General features: G+C 36.3%; 1 protein-coding gene across 4 annotated transcripts in view; it reads left to right on the forward strand.

Moving 5' to 3' along the window:
• LOC144964916 (high affinity cAMP-specific and IBMX-insensitive 3',5'-cyclic phosphodiesterase 8B-like) overlaps window positions 1–20,000 on the forward strand; it is a 197,547-nt gene that overhangs the window by 155,306 nt on the left and 22,241 nt on the right. For all 4 annotated transcript variants that reach the window (XM_078899702.1, XM_078899701.1, XM_078899700.1 and 1 more), the window contains exons 4-7: window positions 4,872–5,065; window positions 7,369–7,428; window positions 17,090–17,147; window positions 19,533–19,700. In XM_078899702.1, the coding sequence (XP_078755828.1) occupies window positions 4,872–5,065; window positions 7,369–7,428; window positions 17,090–17,147; window positions 19,533–19,700 (480 nt within the window). The remainder of the gene's footprint in view (window positions 1–4,871; window positions 5,066–7,368; window positions 7,429–17,089; window positions 17,148–19,532; window positions 19,701–20,000) is intronic.

Below are 20,000 nucleotides of genomic sequence, written 5' to 3' on the forward strand. Positions count from 1 at the left end.
CTAAATGAAAGCAATTATTGTAACTCAGATATTATAAGAAAAGCTTAAAATTCATTTTTTAAAATCACGTTGACTTGGACAGTTCCGTTATGGTTGTTTCGACATGAAAATATTTCCTGGTCTGATAACCGGACGCATTTTGCTTTATAATATTGAGACCAAAACAATTTGGGTTATCTGACCTGCACGAAAGAAAACGTAGGGCTGGTCACCGATATTTTAAAATCTGTTTTCAATATTTAAAGGGGGGAAAACGTGCCTACAGTGCGGCTATGTGGTCGAGTGATATGACACTCGCTTTCGGATCGGAAGGTCCTGGGTTCGAGCCTCGCTCGGTGCATAGTTGAGTCCTTGGAAAAGACTCTTTACTCACATTCTCTCACCGTACGCAGGTGTAAAATGAATACCTGGCCGTTAACAGCGTTGTCTTTGTCCGAAAAATTGTAATATCGCCTAACAGGCGGCATGTCCCGTCCAACATATTAAATGTTTCTGTTGACCAGGGACCTCTTGTAAAGCGCTTTGAGCACATTTAGTGGATATTGCGCTATATAAAAGCTCAATTTTTATTTTATTTTTTAGAAAAACGTATTATCCTGAATGAAAGCTTTTTATTGAACTTAAATGTTGTAAGAATACCTTAAAGTTCATTTTTTAAAGTCACGTTCACCCCGACATTATATATAGTTTTGAGGCGGTTGATTCGACGTGAAAATATTTCCTGGTCTATAAAAAAATTGAGCTTTCATAGAGCGCAATATTCACTAAACGTGTCCAAAGTCCTTTACAAGGGGTCCCTGTTAGGGTTACATGTTGTTACATTTTTTTCCAACAGATACAACGCTGTGAATGGCCAGGTACTCATTTTACACCTGAGTACGGTGAGAGAGTATGAGTAAAGAGCCTTTTTCAAGGACTCAACTATGCGCCACTCAGAGTGGGACGAACCCAGGACCTTCAGATCCGAAGACGAGTGTCATACCACATACCACATAACCTGATGCATTTATGGGCTAGTTTTAACATTGTTGAAATGGAGGATATTTTGCATTGGTTTGAGAGTATCTTCATTATAACAAGGAGACTACGAGATATAAAACCTGCAAACAAGAACACGTTGGGTTGGTCACAAAATATGATTAGAAGTCAACGATCAGCTAAAGCGAAACTCGCGGGAACAGAGGGATTAGCTTGAGTTGCTTTCATAACCTTTGGTAACCGCAATAATTTGAAATAGCCTCTTGATTTGCTAAAGAGCTGCTATTTTAGGGGTGTTTCCTCTTGAGAAAGCCTATTTGAATTTTGACAGATAAAATGAAGAGTCCTCGGGCTAAATATGGTTCTCTTCAAAATCAAGACATCTCCGTTATCACAATGGTTGTCTAGGCAACGAGGATCATCTCTGTCTGCTAATGTCATAATATTTCACTTGTTTCACTGATGGTGTATCTAGTTTCATTGTTCACGTCTTCATAATAGTAATTGGGGTATGGGGAATTTAGAACATAACACTCGATGGGTTGTTGAAATGATTGCACGCCTAAAGTGCAAAGAGCTTTCTAGAAGTAACGCAAAAATAAAAGTACAACTTTGAAGGCAAATTACAACAAAATGCAGTTGACAAGATATATTTATGAAGCTTATTCCATGTCCTTGACAATGAGGTGTTATTTATTTACTCAATTTTCGGCCGTGATCTTGGTTTGTATTCATGGTTTCGAATCCTCAACGCCGCAAAATGTTTATGCCCTATTGTCTTCTGGCACTTTTCTTCTCACTTCATTTCTTGGCCGTGATGAAAACTGTTTTTCGTTTAATGACGTTAATGTATTATTATTATATATTATAGTACAGTGTGTTTTGTTTTTATCATTGACACATTTCAGGTTTGGATAACTCGAGAGCTATGTAAGATTTCACCAAAAGTTTGTTTGTTTTTGTTTTTTTGCCATAATATATGCAGAATTTATTAAAGTTTTGATTGATATAAGTTTTAACACTGTGCGCCCTTTGGTAGCTGAGCTATGACGTCATCAGTAGAAAAGGGTAATTTTGACATAAATAGTAATTTATTTCGACTTTGTCCGACACAGTTTATTTCATTTTAAAAAATGCCAATCTAAGGAGATCAACATGAAACATTGCCTTTAAAAAATTCTTTTGTGTATGACGTCATCACGGATTGTACTGATAATTACGATAGCATGCGTCACTTGAAGACAAAAATAAGAGATTGATTTTAACAAGATGAAGGTCATATCGATATTTGAAGAACAAGTTTTCTTACGCAATTTTCAAGAGTAAGGCAGTTTTGTTTATGATTGCGCATTTTACTTCCAATTTTCGTAATGGTTTTAGTGAAGGGATAATAACAGATTTTAGTCTTCTAGTCCCATAAACCAATGAAGCGGCTTCTTTACCCTGGTTTCTATAAAATTGGACGGACAATAGCAGTGGCTTATTATATATATGAATAGTATGAATTGTATAGGATGTTAAACATGTCCCAGATTTATTTCCATCAGCTCTATTAGATCCATATTACCTAATCACTTCTGGGTGGACATATGGTCAGAAATTATTTTTTTACTTCAGTCAAGGATTATGCACGTCCCTTTGTTTTCATCCATTTGGTGACCTCCATTTAGTGAATACATTATCTACCAAATTCAGTCCCTTGATTAGTGTACAAAGAATATTTACAAAGACCTTTCTCCGCGGGTCAAGTATTTCAGTGTTGCTGCTTGATGTTTTAATAAAGTGTTTAATTTTGTGAGTTTTGCTCACTCTTAGAAACCATCAAGCTCTTTAAAAAAAATAGTGTTTACATTGTGTACTGTTCTCTCAAGAGTGTTCACTGCGTTGGACGCAACCAAGGGAAAGAATCTGTGATAAGCGCATTCACCAAATAAGATAAAGCGAGACAGACGTTAGAGAGATGTATTGGTATGAATTGTGGGTGTGAGAGAGAGAGAGAGAGACAGAGAGAGAGAGAGAGAGAGAGGGAGAGAGAGAGAAAGAGAGAGAGAGAGAGAGCAAGTATTGTAGAAACGCGTGTTTTCCTTTAAAAATAACGCATCTTTAACACAAAAAATACAAGCAATTTCTGGGGCAGGGGAGGGCAGGGGGGGGGGTGCCCATCAATTGCCTGCATGGTCCATTTAAATCATATGCATCACTTCCAGATCCTTTTAATTCAGAAAAGTGAGTGGAGCAGGCACTTATGTTGGTAACAACAAGATATGAAGTGAGTAGAAAAGTGCCAGAAGACAATAGAGAATTAAAAAAATTTTCGCGGCGGTGGTGGGGTTTGAACCTGCGACCTTATTGGTACGACAACTCCGCCTGGCAGGTGAGAGCGTGGCTCTACCGTGTGAGCTATCCACGAACACAAAAATATTCGTTTCAAACCCAAAGTCATTTCTAGATCCCTCTCTCACCCACTTCTTGAGATCGCCGATTCGTTCACCACCATCGCGAAGTAATTTTGACCAGCAGTTAAGCTTAATAGCCAATATTCTCATCACAAACATATGACATAGAAACGATTGAGACATTGAGTATGCTCCGGTGTATGGGGTGAATTTTTAATTCAGAAAAGTGAGTGGAGCAGGCACTTATGTTGGTAACAACAAGATATGAAGTGAGTAGAAAAGTGCCAGAAGACAATAGAGAATAAAAAAATTTTTGTTGTTACCAACATAAGTGCCTGCTCCACTCACTTTTCTGAATTAAAAATTCACCCCATACACCGGAGCATACTCAATGTCTCAATCGTTTCTATGTTATATGTTTGTGATGAGAATATACTGCTGGTCAAAATTACTTCGCGATGGTGGTGAACGAATCGGCGATCTCAAGAAGTGGGTGAGAGAGGATCTAGAAATGACTTTGGGTTTGAAACGAATATTTTTGTGTTCGTGGATAGCTCACACGGTAGAGCCACGCTCTCACCTGCCAGGCGGAGTTGTCGTACCAATAAGGTCGCAGGTTCAAACCCCACCACCGCCGCGAAAAAATTTTTTATTCTCTATTGTCTTCTGGCACTTTTCTACTCACTTCATATCTTATTGTTACCAACATAAGTGCCTGCTCCACTCACTTTTCTGAATTAAAAATTCACCCCATACACCGGAGCATACTCAATGTCTCAATCGTTTCTATGTTATATGTTTGTGATGAGAATATTGGCTATTAAGCTTAACTGCTGGTCAAAATTACTTCGCGATGGTGGTGAACGAATCGGCGATCTCAAGAAGTGGGTGAGAGAGGGATCTAGAAATGACTTTGGGTTTGAAACGAATATTTTTGTGTTCGTGGATAGCTCACACGGTAGAGCCACGCTCTCACCTGCCAGGCGGAGTTGTCGTACCAATAAGGTCGCAGGTTCAAACCCCACCACCGCCGCGAAAAAAATTTTTATTCTCTATTGTCTTCTGGCACTTTTCTACTCACTTCATATCTTGTTGTTACCAACATAAGTGCCTGCTCCACTCACTTTTCTGAATTAAAAATTCACCCCATACACCGGAGCATACTCAATGTCTCAATCGTTTCTATGTTATATGTTTGTGATGAGAATATGGCTATTAAGCTTAACTGCTGGTCAAAATTACTTCGCGATGGTGGTGAACGAATCGGCGATCTCAAGAAGTGGGTGAGAGAGGGATCTAGAAATGACTTTGGGTTTGAAACGAATATTTTTGTGTTCGTGGATAGCTCACACGGTAGAGCCACGCTCTCACCTGCCAGGCGGAGTTGTCGTACCAATAAGGTCGCAGGTTCAAACCCCACCACCGCCGCGAAAAAAATTTTTATTCTCTATTGTCTTCTGGCACTTTTCTACTCACTTCATATCTTGTTGTTTCCAGATCCTTCTGGTGTTCGACAAAGAAGACGCACAATCAGACGCTCTGTGGAGTGCCGCGGATAAATTGGGTTATCGATGTACAATCGCCAAAACGTCAGAATACGCCCTGGAAAACTACCTCAATTATCGCCAAGACGTGGTCGTCATCGATGGTAGAAGTGATACTACTGGGTTTGACGCGGATTGTCTTTGTAGGTGAGTGATAGCCCCTTTTATTTTGTATTACATCTCTTCCTATCTATATATCTATCTATCTATCTATCTATCTATCGATCGACCTATCTATCGATCTATCTATCTATCTTTCTGTCTATCTATATATCTGTCTGTGTATCGATCTATCTATCTATCGATCGATCGATCGATCGATCTATTTATCTATATTTCTGTCTATCTATCTATCTACCTATCTCTGTCTTTCTTTCTTTCTCAATCTATATATATATATCCCCCTATCATGCACGCTAAGAATCACACCCCCCCCCCCCCCCCCCCCGCCCACACACACACACACACTTGCGTTAAACTCTTTATTCAACTGTTTTGTCTGGTCGAACTAGACGTCTAGTGCCATTTTCCTTGGGTACTGGTAAGTAACATCAAATTTACACGATCTGTTTGTTTGGTTTTTTGTTTCACTGGCGCTAAAATGGTCTTAAGAGTTTCGTAATAGTTCTTAAAAACTCTCTCTCTCTCTCTCTCTCTCTCTCTCTCTCTCTCTATATATATATATATATATATATATATATATATATATATATATATATATATATATATATATATATATATATATATATCCTTTCCTCCTCCTCAATCTCACAATCTTCTTTTCCCCACCCCTCAATCAAGCCTTCATTTCACTGACCATGAATATGCAAATTACAAGGCCCAGATCTGTCCGAACAGCCATCAAGGCAAGCAAAGTGGGAGAGAAGTCTTTCTGTACAACCCATGATTACCCGTAGTTGTTCGGCAGATTTCAAGATTGCTCGCCGTCTTATTTCTGTTGTACATTCACAAAAGACATGGTCTAAATTTTGTGCAGAAAGCTCTTACTTTTTACTTCTAGTATCAATAGATTAAGATGGTCTCAAAATTGCCAAAAAAAAATCCCAAATGGAATAATTCAAAGCCTCACATTCAAGACGTGTTGAAATTATTCATATTATAAAGCGCGGCTCTGGTTGTGGAGCTGTTCCTTTTATATATATATACCTAAATCTTATTTCCATTATATTTTTATCTTATTGTGTAAATTATAACACGTCTGTACAAAAAAATTCCTTTTTGGGATGCAATAAAGTATTATTATTATTATTATTATTATTATTATTATTATTATATTATTATTATTATTATTATTATTATTATTATTATTATTATTATTATTTTTATTATTATTATTATTATTATTATTATTATTATTATTATTATTATTATTATTATTATTATTATTATTATATTATTATTATTATTATTATTATTATTATTATTATTATAACAAAAACTTAGCGGTCGCCTTAATCGATGAATCTGACGATAAAAAAGTTTTTTGGCCAAAACTGTAAAAACTATTTTGTCAATTTACGCCAAATTTGATGCTGGTTTTGGTGCTATTTCAACATGTCTTTTTTATGTTACATTCTTCCAGCAGACTTGTCCCCTCTTCCAATCACTGGGAGTATCTAATCCACCTCATCTTCAAACTGATTGTCATTTTTTGGCTCTTGACCTCATCTGTTACCTTTTTGTAAATTTCTTTCCAATCTCAGTTTCTCTTTCTCTCTCTCTCTCTCTCTCTCTCTCTCTCTCTCTCTCTCTCTCTCTCTCTCTCTCTCTCTCATCTAAATCCGCGGTGCACTGCGGTTGACGCCTGGATTATTCCAGTCTTCCCTTGGAATAGTCCCTAGAGACAAATTTCGCCTAATGGATGAATAAAGGGAATTTTATTTTTCAATTATTTTTTTTATTTGCCGACAACTTATCACCATCATCATCACCACCACCACCACCATCATCATCATCATCATCATCATCATCATCATCATCATCATCAGCAGCAGCAGCAGCAGCAGCAGCAGCAGCAGCAGTACTGTATCAGCATCACCATTAACGTCATCATCATCACTAATATTAACATCATCATCATCATCATTATCATCATCATCATCACCATCATCATCATCATCATCATCTTCTTCTTCTTCTTCTTCTTCTTCTTCTTCTTCTTCTTCTTCTTCTTCTTCTTCATCTCATTCTTCTGTTTCGTCTTCTTCTTTTTCATCACCATCATCATCTTCACCCTCATCATCATCATCATCTTTTCTTCTTCTTCTTCTTCTTCATCATCACCATCATCATCTTCATCATCATCTTCATCATCATCATCATCATCATCATCATCATCATCATCATCACCATTGCTGTATGTCCGTTGCCATAAATACCACCAACATATAACATATTATATCTGACTTTATATCTTTCTCTCTCTCCAGGTCTATGAATTCAACCCGACACAGCGAATATTCCGTATTCGTCGCAATCAGAGACAGAGTGTGAGTATAATTATCAAATCCTTGGCGAGCTCAGCCTTGATATCGAAGGTTATGTTCTCTCTTTTTTCTCTGTTGGCAATGGGGTTCAATAGTCGTGACGTCGCTTCCCTCGTACTGACGCATAGTAACTTAGTAACTAAACTATGGGAACAATGGCGGACCTTTTATGAAATACTTCTCAGACGAGCATAAAAGTGTATCCGGAGGAGAAAAACACTATAAATTTGTTCTGTTTGGACTGTCATACATTCTGATCACATGACGTGTGAAAAAGTTATAGCCAGCACGAAGAATAAAAATTACCGATTTTCTTTGTTTAGAACCATACTGCTCGTTTCTGGGCGGACATGACATCAGACTATTGAATCCTATTGGATGCAGAAGTCGTGACGTCATACCTTCTTCTCCTCCCTATCAAAACTCCTTGGGAAAGTATAATCAGTCCTCCGGACAATGAATAAACAATGAATAGAATACATAATATTATTACATCATACGGTGGCATAACTATTTTATTACCAGGATGTATAGGCAGATTCTTATAGTTAAGAGGGGTAAAAGAACGAGGATGGATGATCTTGATTGACGATCAGCATATTATATTTAGACTAGAAAATAAGATACTATCACTCTGAAACGAAAATATCAGTTGCTCAATGTATGTATCCAGTCGTACGGACGATTGGTTTTACACTTCCAAAGAGATTAGAATCAGTATCTTGACAACACACTATCGTTCTCTATTTTAGTCATCTGTCCAAAGCATTATGTTCCATTTATTCCTTTAAAGATCTTGACCTCTTATTGACTTATCTTGACATCTTTTGTCGTCCGCCACCTAATCGACGGACTGGAACACCTCGGCAGCTTCTCTAATTCTATTGACGAATTCCCTCTATTTGGTCTCGATATTCTGCAAGGGACTGTAGGTCTGCAAGGCTTTTTTTCGACCTGAATTCTTGATTGTTGGCAGCGTAGCTCAGCGGTACGGTCTTTGCTTCGTACCCGAAAGGTACCGAGTTCGATCACCCGCCGCTGCGCTGTGTGTCCTTAAGAAGGTCGCCTTGCCCTAGCTCAATTTGCGGCGCTGCACTGTGGCTGACACCTGGGTTATTCCAGTCTTCCCTTGGAATAGGCCCTAGAGACAGATTTCCCCAATGGGATGATAAAGGGACTTTTCATTGTTCTTGTGACGCTGCAAGCCGCTGTTATTTTGTTTGAATGTTCGTTGTTGGTCTGCATCGATAATTGTCTTGACCTAATAGGCTTCAACAGTCGTGACGTCACTTCCTTCGTATTGAAGCACAGTAACTTAGTAACTGGTTCTAAACTATCGGAAAAATGGCGACAACCTTATGAAATACTTCTTCGACGAGCATAAAAGTGTATCCAGAGGAGAAAAACATAAATCTGATCATGTTTTGACTTTTATACATTCTGATCACATGACATGTGAAAAAGTTCTAGACAGCATGAAGAATAAAAAGTACCAATTTTCGTTGTTTAGAACCAAGCTGCTCGTTGCTGGGCAGACGTGATATCAAACTATTGAATCCTATTGTGTAAAGTATTCTTCTATTGCTTTGTTTGTTGTAATATTGTTGATCTTATTGTTTCTGATATAATATTTTTGGTTTGTTTATAATTATTCAATTTTGTCCCCAAACACATTCTGACCAACGATATAGAATTAAAAAAAAAAAAATGAAATTCCCTTTATTCATCCCACAGAGGAAATTTGTCTCTGGGGTCTAATCCAATGGAAGACTGGAATAACCTAGGCGTCAGCCGCAGTGCAGCGCCGCAAATTGAGCTAATGCGGGGTGGCTTGCTCAAGTGGCGGCGGGTGATCGAACTCGGTACCTTTCAGGTACGAAGCAAAGACCGTACCGCTGAGCCACGCTGCCCCCGTGCATTTATTATACATTTATTAAGGCAAGCTTGTCATAGCCACATGTCATCTGTCGCCACTTTCTGACCACGCTCATTTTCATTTCTCGCTCTACAACTAACTGGGTAGCAGGGTCTGGTAGATATGGCGGATAGACTGACGCTCTATCAAATGGATGGCAGGCAATTGCTACAATCTGTTCAATATTAATTGGGATAAACTCCGGGCCTTTGGGGGACAACAATGTAAATATTATTTTGTTCATTGTTTGACTCGAGACTAAATATGTTTATCATTGTTTTACAGTATAATAGACTCTCTCTCTCTCTCTCTCTCTCTCTCTCTCTCTCTCTCTCTCTCTCTCTCTCTCTCTCTCTCTCTTTCACTCTCTCTCTCTTTCTCTCTTTTTTTTCTTTCTCTCTCTCTCTCTCTCTCTCTCTCTCTCTCTCTCTCTCTCTCTCTCTCTCTCTCTCTCTCTCTCTCGCTCTCTTGCTTTCTCTTCCTCCGTAACTCAGAAATAAACACAAAAATGTATTGAATATTATGTGTAATGCTGTTGCAAGATCACTTTTTAAGAAAATTGCTATGATACTGTCTAGAATTATTTTGCTTAATGTTGTTTTATTTGTTTCTTCTTTTTTTTCCCCTTTTATTATTATTTTTCTTTGTTTCCACTTTAATCTAATTTTCTGCTCTTCTTTGAATACCTGGAGCAAGGGATTTGTTTGTCTCACCTCCTATTTTTCTTTGTTATTTTTTGTGCCTATCTTTTTTGCTTTTGATCTGTTTGTTGTTACTTGCTAGACAGCAAAACGTTAGTAATTTTTGGTGCATCATCGAAACCTTGGCATCTAGCTTGGTCTGGCATCCATGTAAATGAATGGAATAACAAAGAAACAAACACTGGCAGATTTGCAGGTGATCTTTTTCAACTGTTATTTCTCTCAGCCTTGTCACGTCACGTGACTCTGCCTTGTCAAGGATGAACAACATTCCTCAAAATACAAACTATTTCCTTCTCCTTCCAATGGGTTATTGTTTGTTTTTTTTTCTCCTTTTATCCGTTACACGGTTTGGTCTTGTTCTTCCTACCTTGCGGCTAATTGTGGTGTTTTATTTATTTCCCAATAACCAAAACACGTCATATTCAATGTTTATATTGGTTTTGAAATTGCCTGAGCTGTGTTTATTATATCTATAGTCTTGGTTTAGAATATCATTCCGTTATATTTTTCTATACAATAATAAATTACTTTCCGTCCAGTTTCTCCCCCCCCCCCCCCCCCCCCCCACCCCCGCCCCTCTTCACTATCTCTTTCTCTCTCTCTCTCTCTCTCTCTCTCTCTCTCTCTCTCTCTCTCTATCTATCTATCTATCTATCTATCTATCTATCTATCTATCTATCTATCTATCTATCTCTATCTATCTCTCTCTCTTTCTCTCTCTATACATATAATATATATATATATATTATATTTATATTTATGAGTGTTGGTGGGTACGAAAGTGCTCGATAATGGTGGTTAGAGCTAATATATAATGTAAATTTTCACTCACATTTTTTTGCCGAGACGACTCGTTTCTGTGTTCCTTGCACTTCCGACTGAGGATATATATATATGTGTGTGTGTGTGTGTGTGTGTGTTTGTGTGTGTGTATGTACGTGCGTGTGTGTGTGTGTGCGACAAAAAAGTGTTGGATTATAAATTAATTGAGATAGATTGTCAATTAATTGACGCATTGAAACATATTATATGGTATCAACTCTGTTTAGCAGTCGAGTCTATTTCAATTATTCTTTTAAGGAAACAATCTTAACTGTTGAGGTACCGCAATTTTTAAATACTCAGGACGCAGTTATTGTTTTTAATACTGTAAATGAGATTTGTCTAAAGCTGGGTCTTGTTTTTGTTTTTTGGTACCAGAAACAAGAATGAACTTAACAGCCCACATTATAAAAACGTGTTATTTCTCTTCTTTTAAGAATATATTTCCTTCTTTATTTTGTGATTTTCAAATCGTTTCACCCAGTAGATTCAACATTTCTCAAATCATCAGAAAAAATAGTGCTATACTTACTAAGCTGTTGTGAATTTTTAAAAATGAAATTGAAACAAAAAATTAGAGGTTTGTGATCCGTTGGTATGTTTACATAATTTTGTAATGATATGATAGTTATTAAGAAGTGTAATCCTACAATTTTTAACAAGCATACTACATGTACATGTGTGCATATCTACATTTATATATATATATATATATATATATATATATATATACATATATATATATATATATATATATATATATACTAATATGTGCGTTCTGTGCGTGTGTGTGTATGTGTATGTGTGTGTGTGTGTGTGTTTGTGGTCGTAACCTAGTCTTTGTAAGATCTACTAAATGGAACACTGTAAAACGTTGTTGTTTTTTGTGTGTGTGTTTTCAATTTGTTTTTTGTTGTTTTTTTTTTTTTTGTTGTTTTTTTTTTTTTTTGTTGGGTTGTTTTGTTTTTTTTTGGGGGGGGGGTTGTTTTTGTTTGTTTGTTTTGTTGCTGTTTTTGTGAGGGGGGGGGGGGGTTCAATCTCATCATTGACACAAGATAAAGTGGTCAATTGTTTGTTTTTAAAACCCTTATTTTCAAATGAATCGTGACCGGAAGGTTTATTGTCTTTTTTCATATAATATTAGCACCAATATTTGAGGTATGTTATGGCAATACTTAATTGTTTGATGCTTGAATTAAGTGCTGTCCTCAAATGTATTATATAATATGATAGGATCGTTAATATTTAGCTTCCTGTTCAACAGACATACCTTGATGATATTCTGGGCTCCCTATTCTTAATGGTGGGTCTTCTTGAATAGAAATGAATCCTAACGTTTATTGGAAAAGTTGGCACATCATCCGTCACGTGCTAAATATCGCTATTGTATTGGTCAATCGGTCTGGAGACATCTTAAAGATGTTGAAAACAAACATAGTCTCTCTCTCTCCCTCTCTCTCTCTCTCTCTCTCTCTCTCTCTCTCTCTCTCTTTCTCTCTCTCTCTCTCTTCTTTCTTTCATTCTTTCTTTCATTCTTTCTTCTTCTTCTTCTTCTTCTTCTTCTTCTTCTTCTTCTTCTTCTTCTTCTTCTTCTTCTTCTTCTTCTTCTTCTTCTTCTTCTTCTTCCTCAGTCGCCTGGTGCCTCCTTTACCCTGTTATAGATGGGTTAAGATCCTGGCAACTCGACAGATAGTAATAAAATTGTAATTTTAAAGACATTAATAATAATAATGGTAGCAGTGGCACGTTATATAGGGAAAGATCGGGTTTATAAGATAAGTAATTAATCCCACTCTTAAAGCAGAAAAACTTTAAAATAAATCACTAGAATAGCCTCACATAATAACACGTTAACACATAATTAAACAAAAGTATAATGGTAAACTTTTAAGTAATTAAATTTAGGCTATGGATAAGCTAACTTCTCATCCTCTCCCATTTTTTGCTCAAATTAATAGTATTTGTTTCGTAGAGGTTGGTTGTGATCGGCGGTTAGGGTTGCTTTTGCTTGTTTAATTCATGGATGGGTTTCTCTGTCATTCTTTGGTTGTCCCAGTGGTCACTTGATTAGTAGGTCACCAGATCTGTGAATATAACATAGGAATGAAATTATGTCTTGGTTGCAAAAATCTGGGGTCCTTTACGAGCAGTGATATTGAAGAGAATTCAATTAACAAACCTTTGCCAAGACTACTTATCTCATGGTAATTCTAAGAATGATGTGAATAATAGCCCCAAGGGGTTACAATTATGCTAGTGGGATGGGGGAAAATAGTAAGCAATAAGAGAGCCTAAGAGACGATACATTTATAAATACATAATATTACCATTGCGCATAAGCGATGGCACATTTGTAAAATGTAAATTCATGTAAATGTAATTCATTCATTTGAAAGCCAAACACACGTATACAATTGTATATATACCTCTATAGATATAGGGAGTGAATGAAATATTTTTGTTTATAATAACATGAATTATAAATTTTAATTATTTGGCAGGTTAGCGTCTATTTACGATCTATTCGAAAACACGATATTAATTATTATTCACTAGACATTCTAGTCTTAAATGACATTAATTAATCACAACACAATAAAAGTCCACAGCTATAATATTATAAAGATTAATAAAATTAATTGCATTCAAAATAATGAGAGGAACCACGTAATCGATTTAATGCAAGTACTCTACCCAACAGTCATACTCGCTAACCTGGAAGTTGAAACACTGCCCACGTGCTAAAAATGATGGCGTTTGTTTTCGATGGGATTTGACGAAACAAATTTGATTTTTTGTTAAAATTATCACGATTTCTACTCGATCTCATAATACACGAAAACCATCTCTATGTCAATTGTAAACACCATGCAAAATTTGGTGACGATTTTATCCAGTGTTTTCAGCGCCTTAGTGTTACAAAAATAAAAGTTCAATTAGCCATATATATATATATATATATATATATATATATATATATATATATATATATATGAGTGTTGGTGGGTACTTGTAGGTACGAAAGTGCTCGATAATGGTGGTTAGAGCTAATATATAATGTAAATTTTCACTCACATTTTTTGCCGTGACGACTCGTTTCTGTGTTTTTCCTTTAATTCACACTTCTTCAGTCGGCATAATCCATTCTGTCATATCCGTAGAAAACTCCAAGTTTGGAGTTTTCTACGGACATGACAGAATGGATTATGCCGACTGAAGAAGTGTGAATTAAAGGAAAAACACAGAAACGAGTCGTCTCGGCAAAAAATGTGAGTGAAAATTTACATTATATATGTATATATATATATATATATATATATATATATATATATATATATATATATAATGTAAAACTGTCAGAGGCCCTGAGAACCTCTTATTACTAAGTCAATGTATCGATTGGACACAATTTCTGTATCTTTGGTGTTGTGATAAATGTCAGGTTTGCTTCGGTCGTAAAAATTCTGCCAGTATTATTGCAGAAGTCACTGTAACAACTGCTTTCATAAATCCAAACAACTGAACAATGCATGTTTTACGGTAACCAGAGACAACATTCTCTCTCTCTCTCTCTCTCTCTCTCTCTCTCTCTCTCTCTCTCTCTCTCTCTCTCTCTCTCTCTTGAAGTCAGAAAAATCAGATACATAGCATTGTAGGTTTACCTTTGAATAAGCACAGTATAAATCAATATTTATATTAGTGAATTGGGGGCCCGATGGCTCAGTGGGTAGAACTCTCGCTTCACACGCATAAGGACCAAGATTGATCCCAGACGCTGTAATGATTATTTTTCTGAACCCCCTGTCCACCCAGCAGTGATTGGCTAGCTTGGTCTATTAAATCTATTGGAAAGTACTTTGTGACAGATTAGTGTCCTATCCAAAAGGTAGCAAGCAATTGCTATTGCCCGTTTCGGGTATAGAAACCGGGTTAAACTTCGGCTTCATAGTTCTAATGGCTATGCAGGACTACTTTATCAGTTAATTGAATTATGATAATAATTGCTGGTATAAATCATGACGTCATAACAGTGTATGTTATTCTGTAATAAATCCGATATAATAATTCTCTTTCCCGTTTGAAGTTAGAAAATCAGAGACATAATGGGAATTATGAAACAGCTTTGACATTTGAATGGCGGTTGTTTAATTTGTAATGAAATAATATCTGGTATCTTGGCATTGCTTGTGTGAACAACTCGGATGAAAGAATCCATTTGTTTCGACCTATCTTAACTGGTTAACTTGCCGTACCCTGGAAAAAAACGGGTATTTAAAATTTGGCCAGAAAACTCGTCCTTCAATTAACGATTGATTTAAATAATCCTCATCTTGGCAAAAATTCTCAAATCAAGACTTCTCGAAGTCCTAGGTTTGGGAGATTTTGCCAATATGTGGATCATTTAAATCGATCGATATTTGAAGGACGATTTTTTCTGGCCAAAATTTTTAATACGTGTTTTTCCAGGGTACGGCAGTTAACTGGTTAACCCTCTCCATACCACCTGCAGCAAAATCGTCACATTTGTTACGATACAATATACATTTTTTTCTTATTCAGGTATTTTCTACATCATAAACTTTGAAGAATGATCTTTGTTTAATAAATAATAACATAAAGTTGTTTTGTAGAGAGCTTGTTTGAGTTTTAAAAAATCAATTATTCTGCTGGATAAGCCTGCCATTTTGGGAAAATACTGAAAAAAATCGGTACGGAAGGAGCTAATGGGGTTCCGTCTTTGTCAATTTCATTACCAGCAGCGTTTCTGTTTAGAACTTTCACGCATCACTTTGTAGTATTGTCATCAATGTTATATTTAGCTTTCAAAGATAATAGTCAACCAATCATAGTCAACCAATCAGTTTTAAAATATTTGGAGCTATTTTGGTTTTGTGGCTGAAAGCTGAAATATCTTTGAAGTGGGTTTTTTAATCTGTTGGGATGTTTTTTATAAACTGGGTTTGAGATTTCTTTTGATTTAAATTTAACTCAGAAATATTAATTATTGACTATGTGGTCTTCTGTTATGACACTCGCTTTCTGATCAGAAGGACATGTGTTCGAGCCTCGCTATGCGCATAGAGTCCTTGGAAAAGGCGTTTTACACACATTCTCTCACCGTACCCAGGTGTAAAATGAGTACCTGGCATTTAACAGCGTTGTTTCTGACAGGAAATAATTGTAATATCGCCTTGCAGGCGTCATGCCTCGTCCTACATGTTAAGTATTACTGTTGGCTGAGGACCCCTTGTAAAGCGCTTTGAACACGTATATTGAATATTGCGCTAGAAAAAAGATTAATTTTTTTTAAAAACCCAAGCTCAAATCAATGACCGGGTGTCCTGATAGTTCAGTAGGTTGAGCACTCGCCTAATGCGCAAAGGAACCGTGATCGATCCCGGGTGAGTCGGAATTTTTTTCTGATCCCCTGTCCACCCAGCAGTGATTGGTTAGCTTGATTTGTTAGATCTGACGAGAAGAACTTTGCGATAGACTGGCGTCCTATCCAAAGGGTAGCGAGCAATTGCTTTTGTCCGTTAACATTATACTCGTAGAAACCGGGATAAACTCGTGCTACATGGGATTAATTTCTCTGAAGAACTACCAAGTTATATGGCAAGTAATATCGTGCAGCCTTGTGGGCTATCGACATGACAATGCGCTTGTGACGAAAGGTCCCGGGTTTGAGTCAGCACAAAATTTGAGTCTTTGGGAAAGACTATTTACCTTCATTTTCTGATCAAAGCGTTTTCTCCCTTGAAATATATATATACATATATATATATATATATATATATATATATATATATATGTGTGTGTGTGTGTGTGTGTGTGTGTGTGTGTGTTTGTGTGTGTGTGTTTTGTTTGTTGTTTTTTAAATATATATTTTCATCTATTCATGTTTTATTGTCAACTGCTTCATACGTCTCGTCTGGGGCACCAGAGTCATCAGCATTTCCTTCTTTCCTTGAGCAAGAAACTTAGCCCAAATTGCTCCCTTTGCTGCGCTGCACTGTGGCTGGCACCGGTCATATCGATCACCTGATTATAAATCTAGGGAATTTGATATTTTAGTCTATTTCTAATTATTATCGATCATATTCAATGTTGGAAAATGCGGATATTTCAGGATTCGAATAATTACAACACATGATATCATAAGTAATAAGTTAAACTTATATTAATAATTTCTTTTCTTTTTTTTCCTTGTCATTGTTGCCAGACCGACAGATGAAGAGGAACCGTCGATATCAACATTATTAAAGGCCGGATTCTCAAGAGTATGTATCAATTTTGCTACAATAGCAAATGAATGATTTATCATTCGTATGCTTTTACGTCAATGTCAATTGTTTTATGTTGCTAAGCAACTGTCTCTTTGTCACAGAGATAACTTTCCATTAAGCAGAAGGAAAAAATTCTTAAAGTACAAACAATCCAGATATTTGATACAACTTTAGACTGCCAGGCTTCCCGCTTTTTTCTTCGGGAGTTTTTCTTTTTTTAATTAATATTTTTGTTATATATTTCCCCCTACAAGTATCATTTGTTTTACCATAAGTTCAAAGAGTGGTCTGCGTCATAAAAAATGGCCAACGAAATGTTAGCTTTTCTAGACTCTTCACTAAAGATAATGTAAACTACCTTTATCCATTACAGTTTGAAATCCTATCTTGTAGGTGGAAACGTAAATGAAAACTCCCTGCAGAGTAACTTCAACAAAATATTTAATTAAACGGATCTTTTTCGTATGAAGTTTCTACAGATAATAGCTCGATCTGAAAAAGTGTGTATGAAACAGTGTCAGACAAAGGAAAAAAGAAAAATACAAGAAAAAAAAACATCTCAAAAAATAGACATTCGGGAAACAATGATTTTTTGGGTTGTATTTTTTTCTTGTATATTTCTTTCTTGTGTCTGGCACACTTTTCAGAACTTTATATTACACCAGTGCCAGCTCCCTTAATTCTCAATACAGATAATAGCGCATAATATACATTTACATAATTTGGTTTAATTAAAACACCATAATTTAGCATAGTATAAAGAATTTGATATTTCGTAGGTCTGTAACTGTTGCCCAATACTTCGTCATTATTTTAAAGGCAGATACCATTCTTGATTTAGATCTCTGCTCACTTCCTGGTACATTTCTTATGGAATGATTGAAGTTGATGTCTCCCAGCTTTTATTATTGATGATATGCGTTTAGTTAAAATGCTCACAAACATCCGCTTGCCGGATATAACGTGCCAACAGACAAACGGTATGTGATCTTGAAAGTTTACAGATAGAACGAAATTGACGTCACTCATTTGTTTATTATTGATTTTAGCCAGCCATGTTTATGAGTAGTTCTTACTAAATTGTATTAATCAGACTATAACGTTTAAGGTGACACATAGTTTTGTATTTTGGCACCTTGTACCCGGCTGGCGAAATGTTGTGAGCTTTTTGGCCGACCGCATAGTATCAATAGTCTGATTGATATATAATTTAGTGAGAAGTAATCACGAAAATGGCTGTCTTAAAACAATAACAAAGAGCTGTTGACGTCAATTTGTCAATTTTGTTCCTTCCAGGCCGCCAGTTGTGTGACTAGTTCTCACAAAATTCTCTCAATTATTGAGTGAATGCATAATTTGTTACCGAATTCAGTTCCTTGATTGGTGACTTCTTCAAGTACCAAGTCTGTGCCAGACATTGGTGATCATGGTACGCCATTCATCTCTCTGATCAGATAACCTCAAAAAACTAATATTACACTTCTCTTTCTTTGTCACCCAGCTGTTCAAATATGTTTTTCTTGGTCTACCTTTACTCTTTTTACCTTCTATTTTTCCTGTGAGAGCAAGGTGTTCAATACATTTATGTCGATTTAGGTGGCCTAAAAAATTGCATTTGTCTTTTTCTTATTGTACGAATTAGTAACCTTTTAGTTTCAGCTTGCTCTAATACTTCTTCACAGTTTTCTAGTTTTCTTCTCTGTCCATGAGATTCTTAACATCCTTCTAAGAAACCACAAATAATAATTACAACTGACAAAGACCCATCCACGCAAGACTGGTATCTCAACGTTGAAGCTTGTTGCTTTTATTAGTGGTGTGCTTTTGTGAGAATTATGCAATCTGAGAATCCTGTGCTGTCCTTTTGATAAAGTTCACTTGGAAACATTAAAGGACAGAATATTTTGAAAACCGCATTGCCCTTATTAGCATTTAAAGTTAACCCTCTCTTTACCAATCATAGGAAAATCGTCACATTCGTTACAATGTAACCGACAATTTTCTCATTCTGATTTCTCTTGTACGTCACAAAATTCAAAGAAACGCTTTGATCACACCTATAAATACTAAACACTGTGTTGTCGAGCTCTTTTTGTCGAACAACACTATTTATAGAATGTACTTGTTACTATTTTGTTTGAGTAAGAAAAGTATGTTTTTGTGTTGGGTGGGTGTGAAGTTTTGGGGAAAGTTCTAAAATGGCGGGTAAGGAGGGAGTTAAACATAGTATTGTGTGTTCGTACGACTGATCTGAAGGGCAGAACTGGTGGGTATTGCACATAACCGCATATTATTAATAGTTAATTTTAAAAATCTTTTTATATTTTAATTAATTCTTTTTTGGTAATAATTTTACTCATTTTCCTTTTTTCCCCACAGCGATTTCATGAAAACACCAGCATTTCAGCATGTATGAATGAATTGCAGAGTTTAGAGATGGGTGAAGTAAGGGCACGTGTAAAGTTGCAGTCGTGTGCAGCTCTTTTCGCGGCCCTGGACAGTGTGTCCGATGCCGTTGAGATAACCAGCAATGACCATGAAATCCAGGTATTTCTCCAGCATAACATTTTACATATGTGACCCACCGTCACAAAACGATATTATGTCGGGATGAATCAGACCTCTAAATATGAATTTAGAACTGAAATGATAAGAAATTACTTTGACCTTTTGACAATGCAAAAAAATTGTATTTGTTCCCTCCTCCTCCTTCTTCTTCTTCTTCTTCTTCTTCTTCTTCTTCTTCTTCTTCTTCTTCTTCTTCTTCTTCTTCTTCTTCTTCTTCTTCTTCTTCTCCTTCTTCTTCTTCTTCTTCTTCTTCTTCCTCTTCTTCTTTCTTCTTCTTCT

This window comes from Berghia stephanieae, chromosome 2 (genome assembly GCF_034508935.2).
Source record: "Berghia stephanieae isolate SIO BIC M18660-M18661 chromosome 2, UCSD_Bste_1.3, whole genome shotgun sequence".
Taxonomy (NCBI): domain Eukaryota; kingdom Metazoa; phylum Mollusca; class Gastropoda; order Nudibranchia; family Aeolidiidae; genus Berghia; species Berghia stephanieae.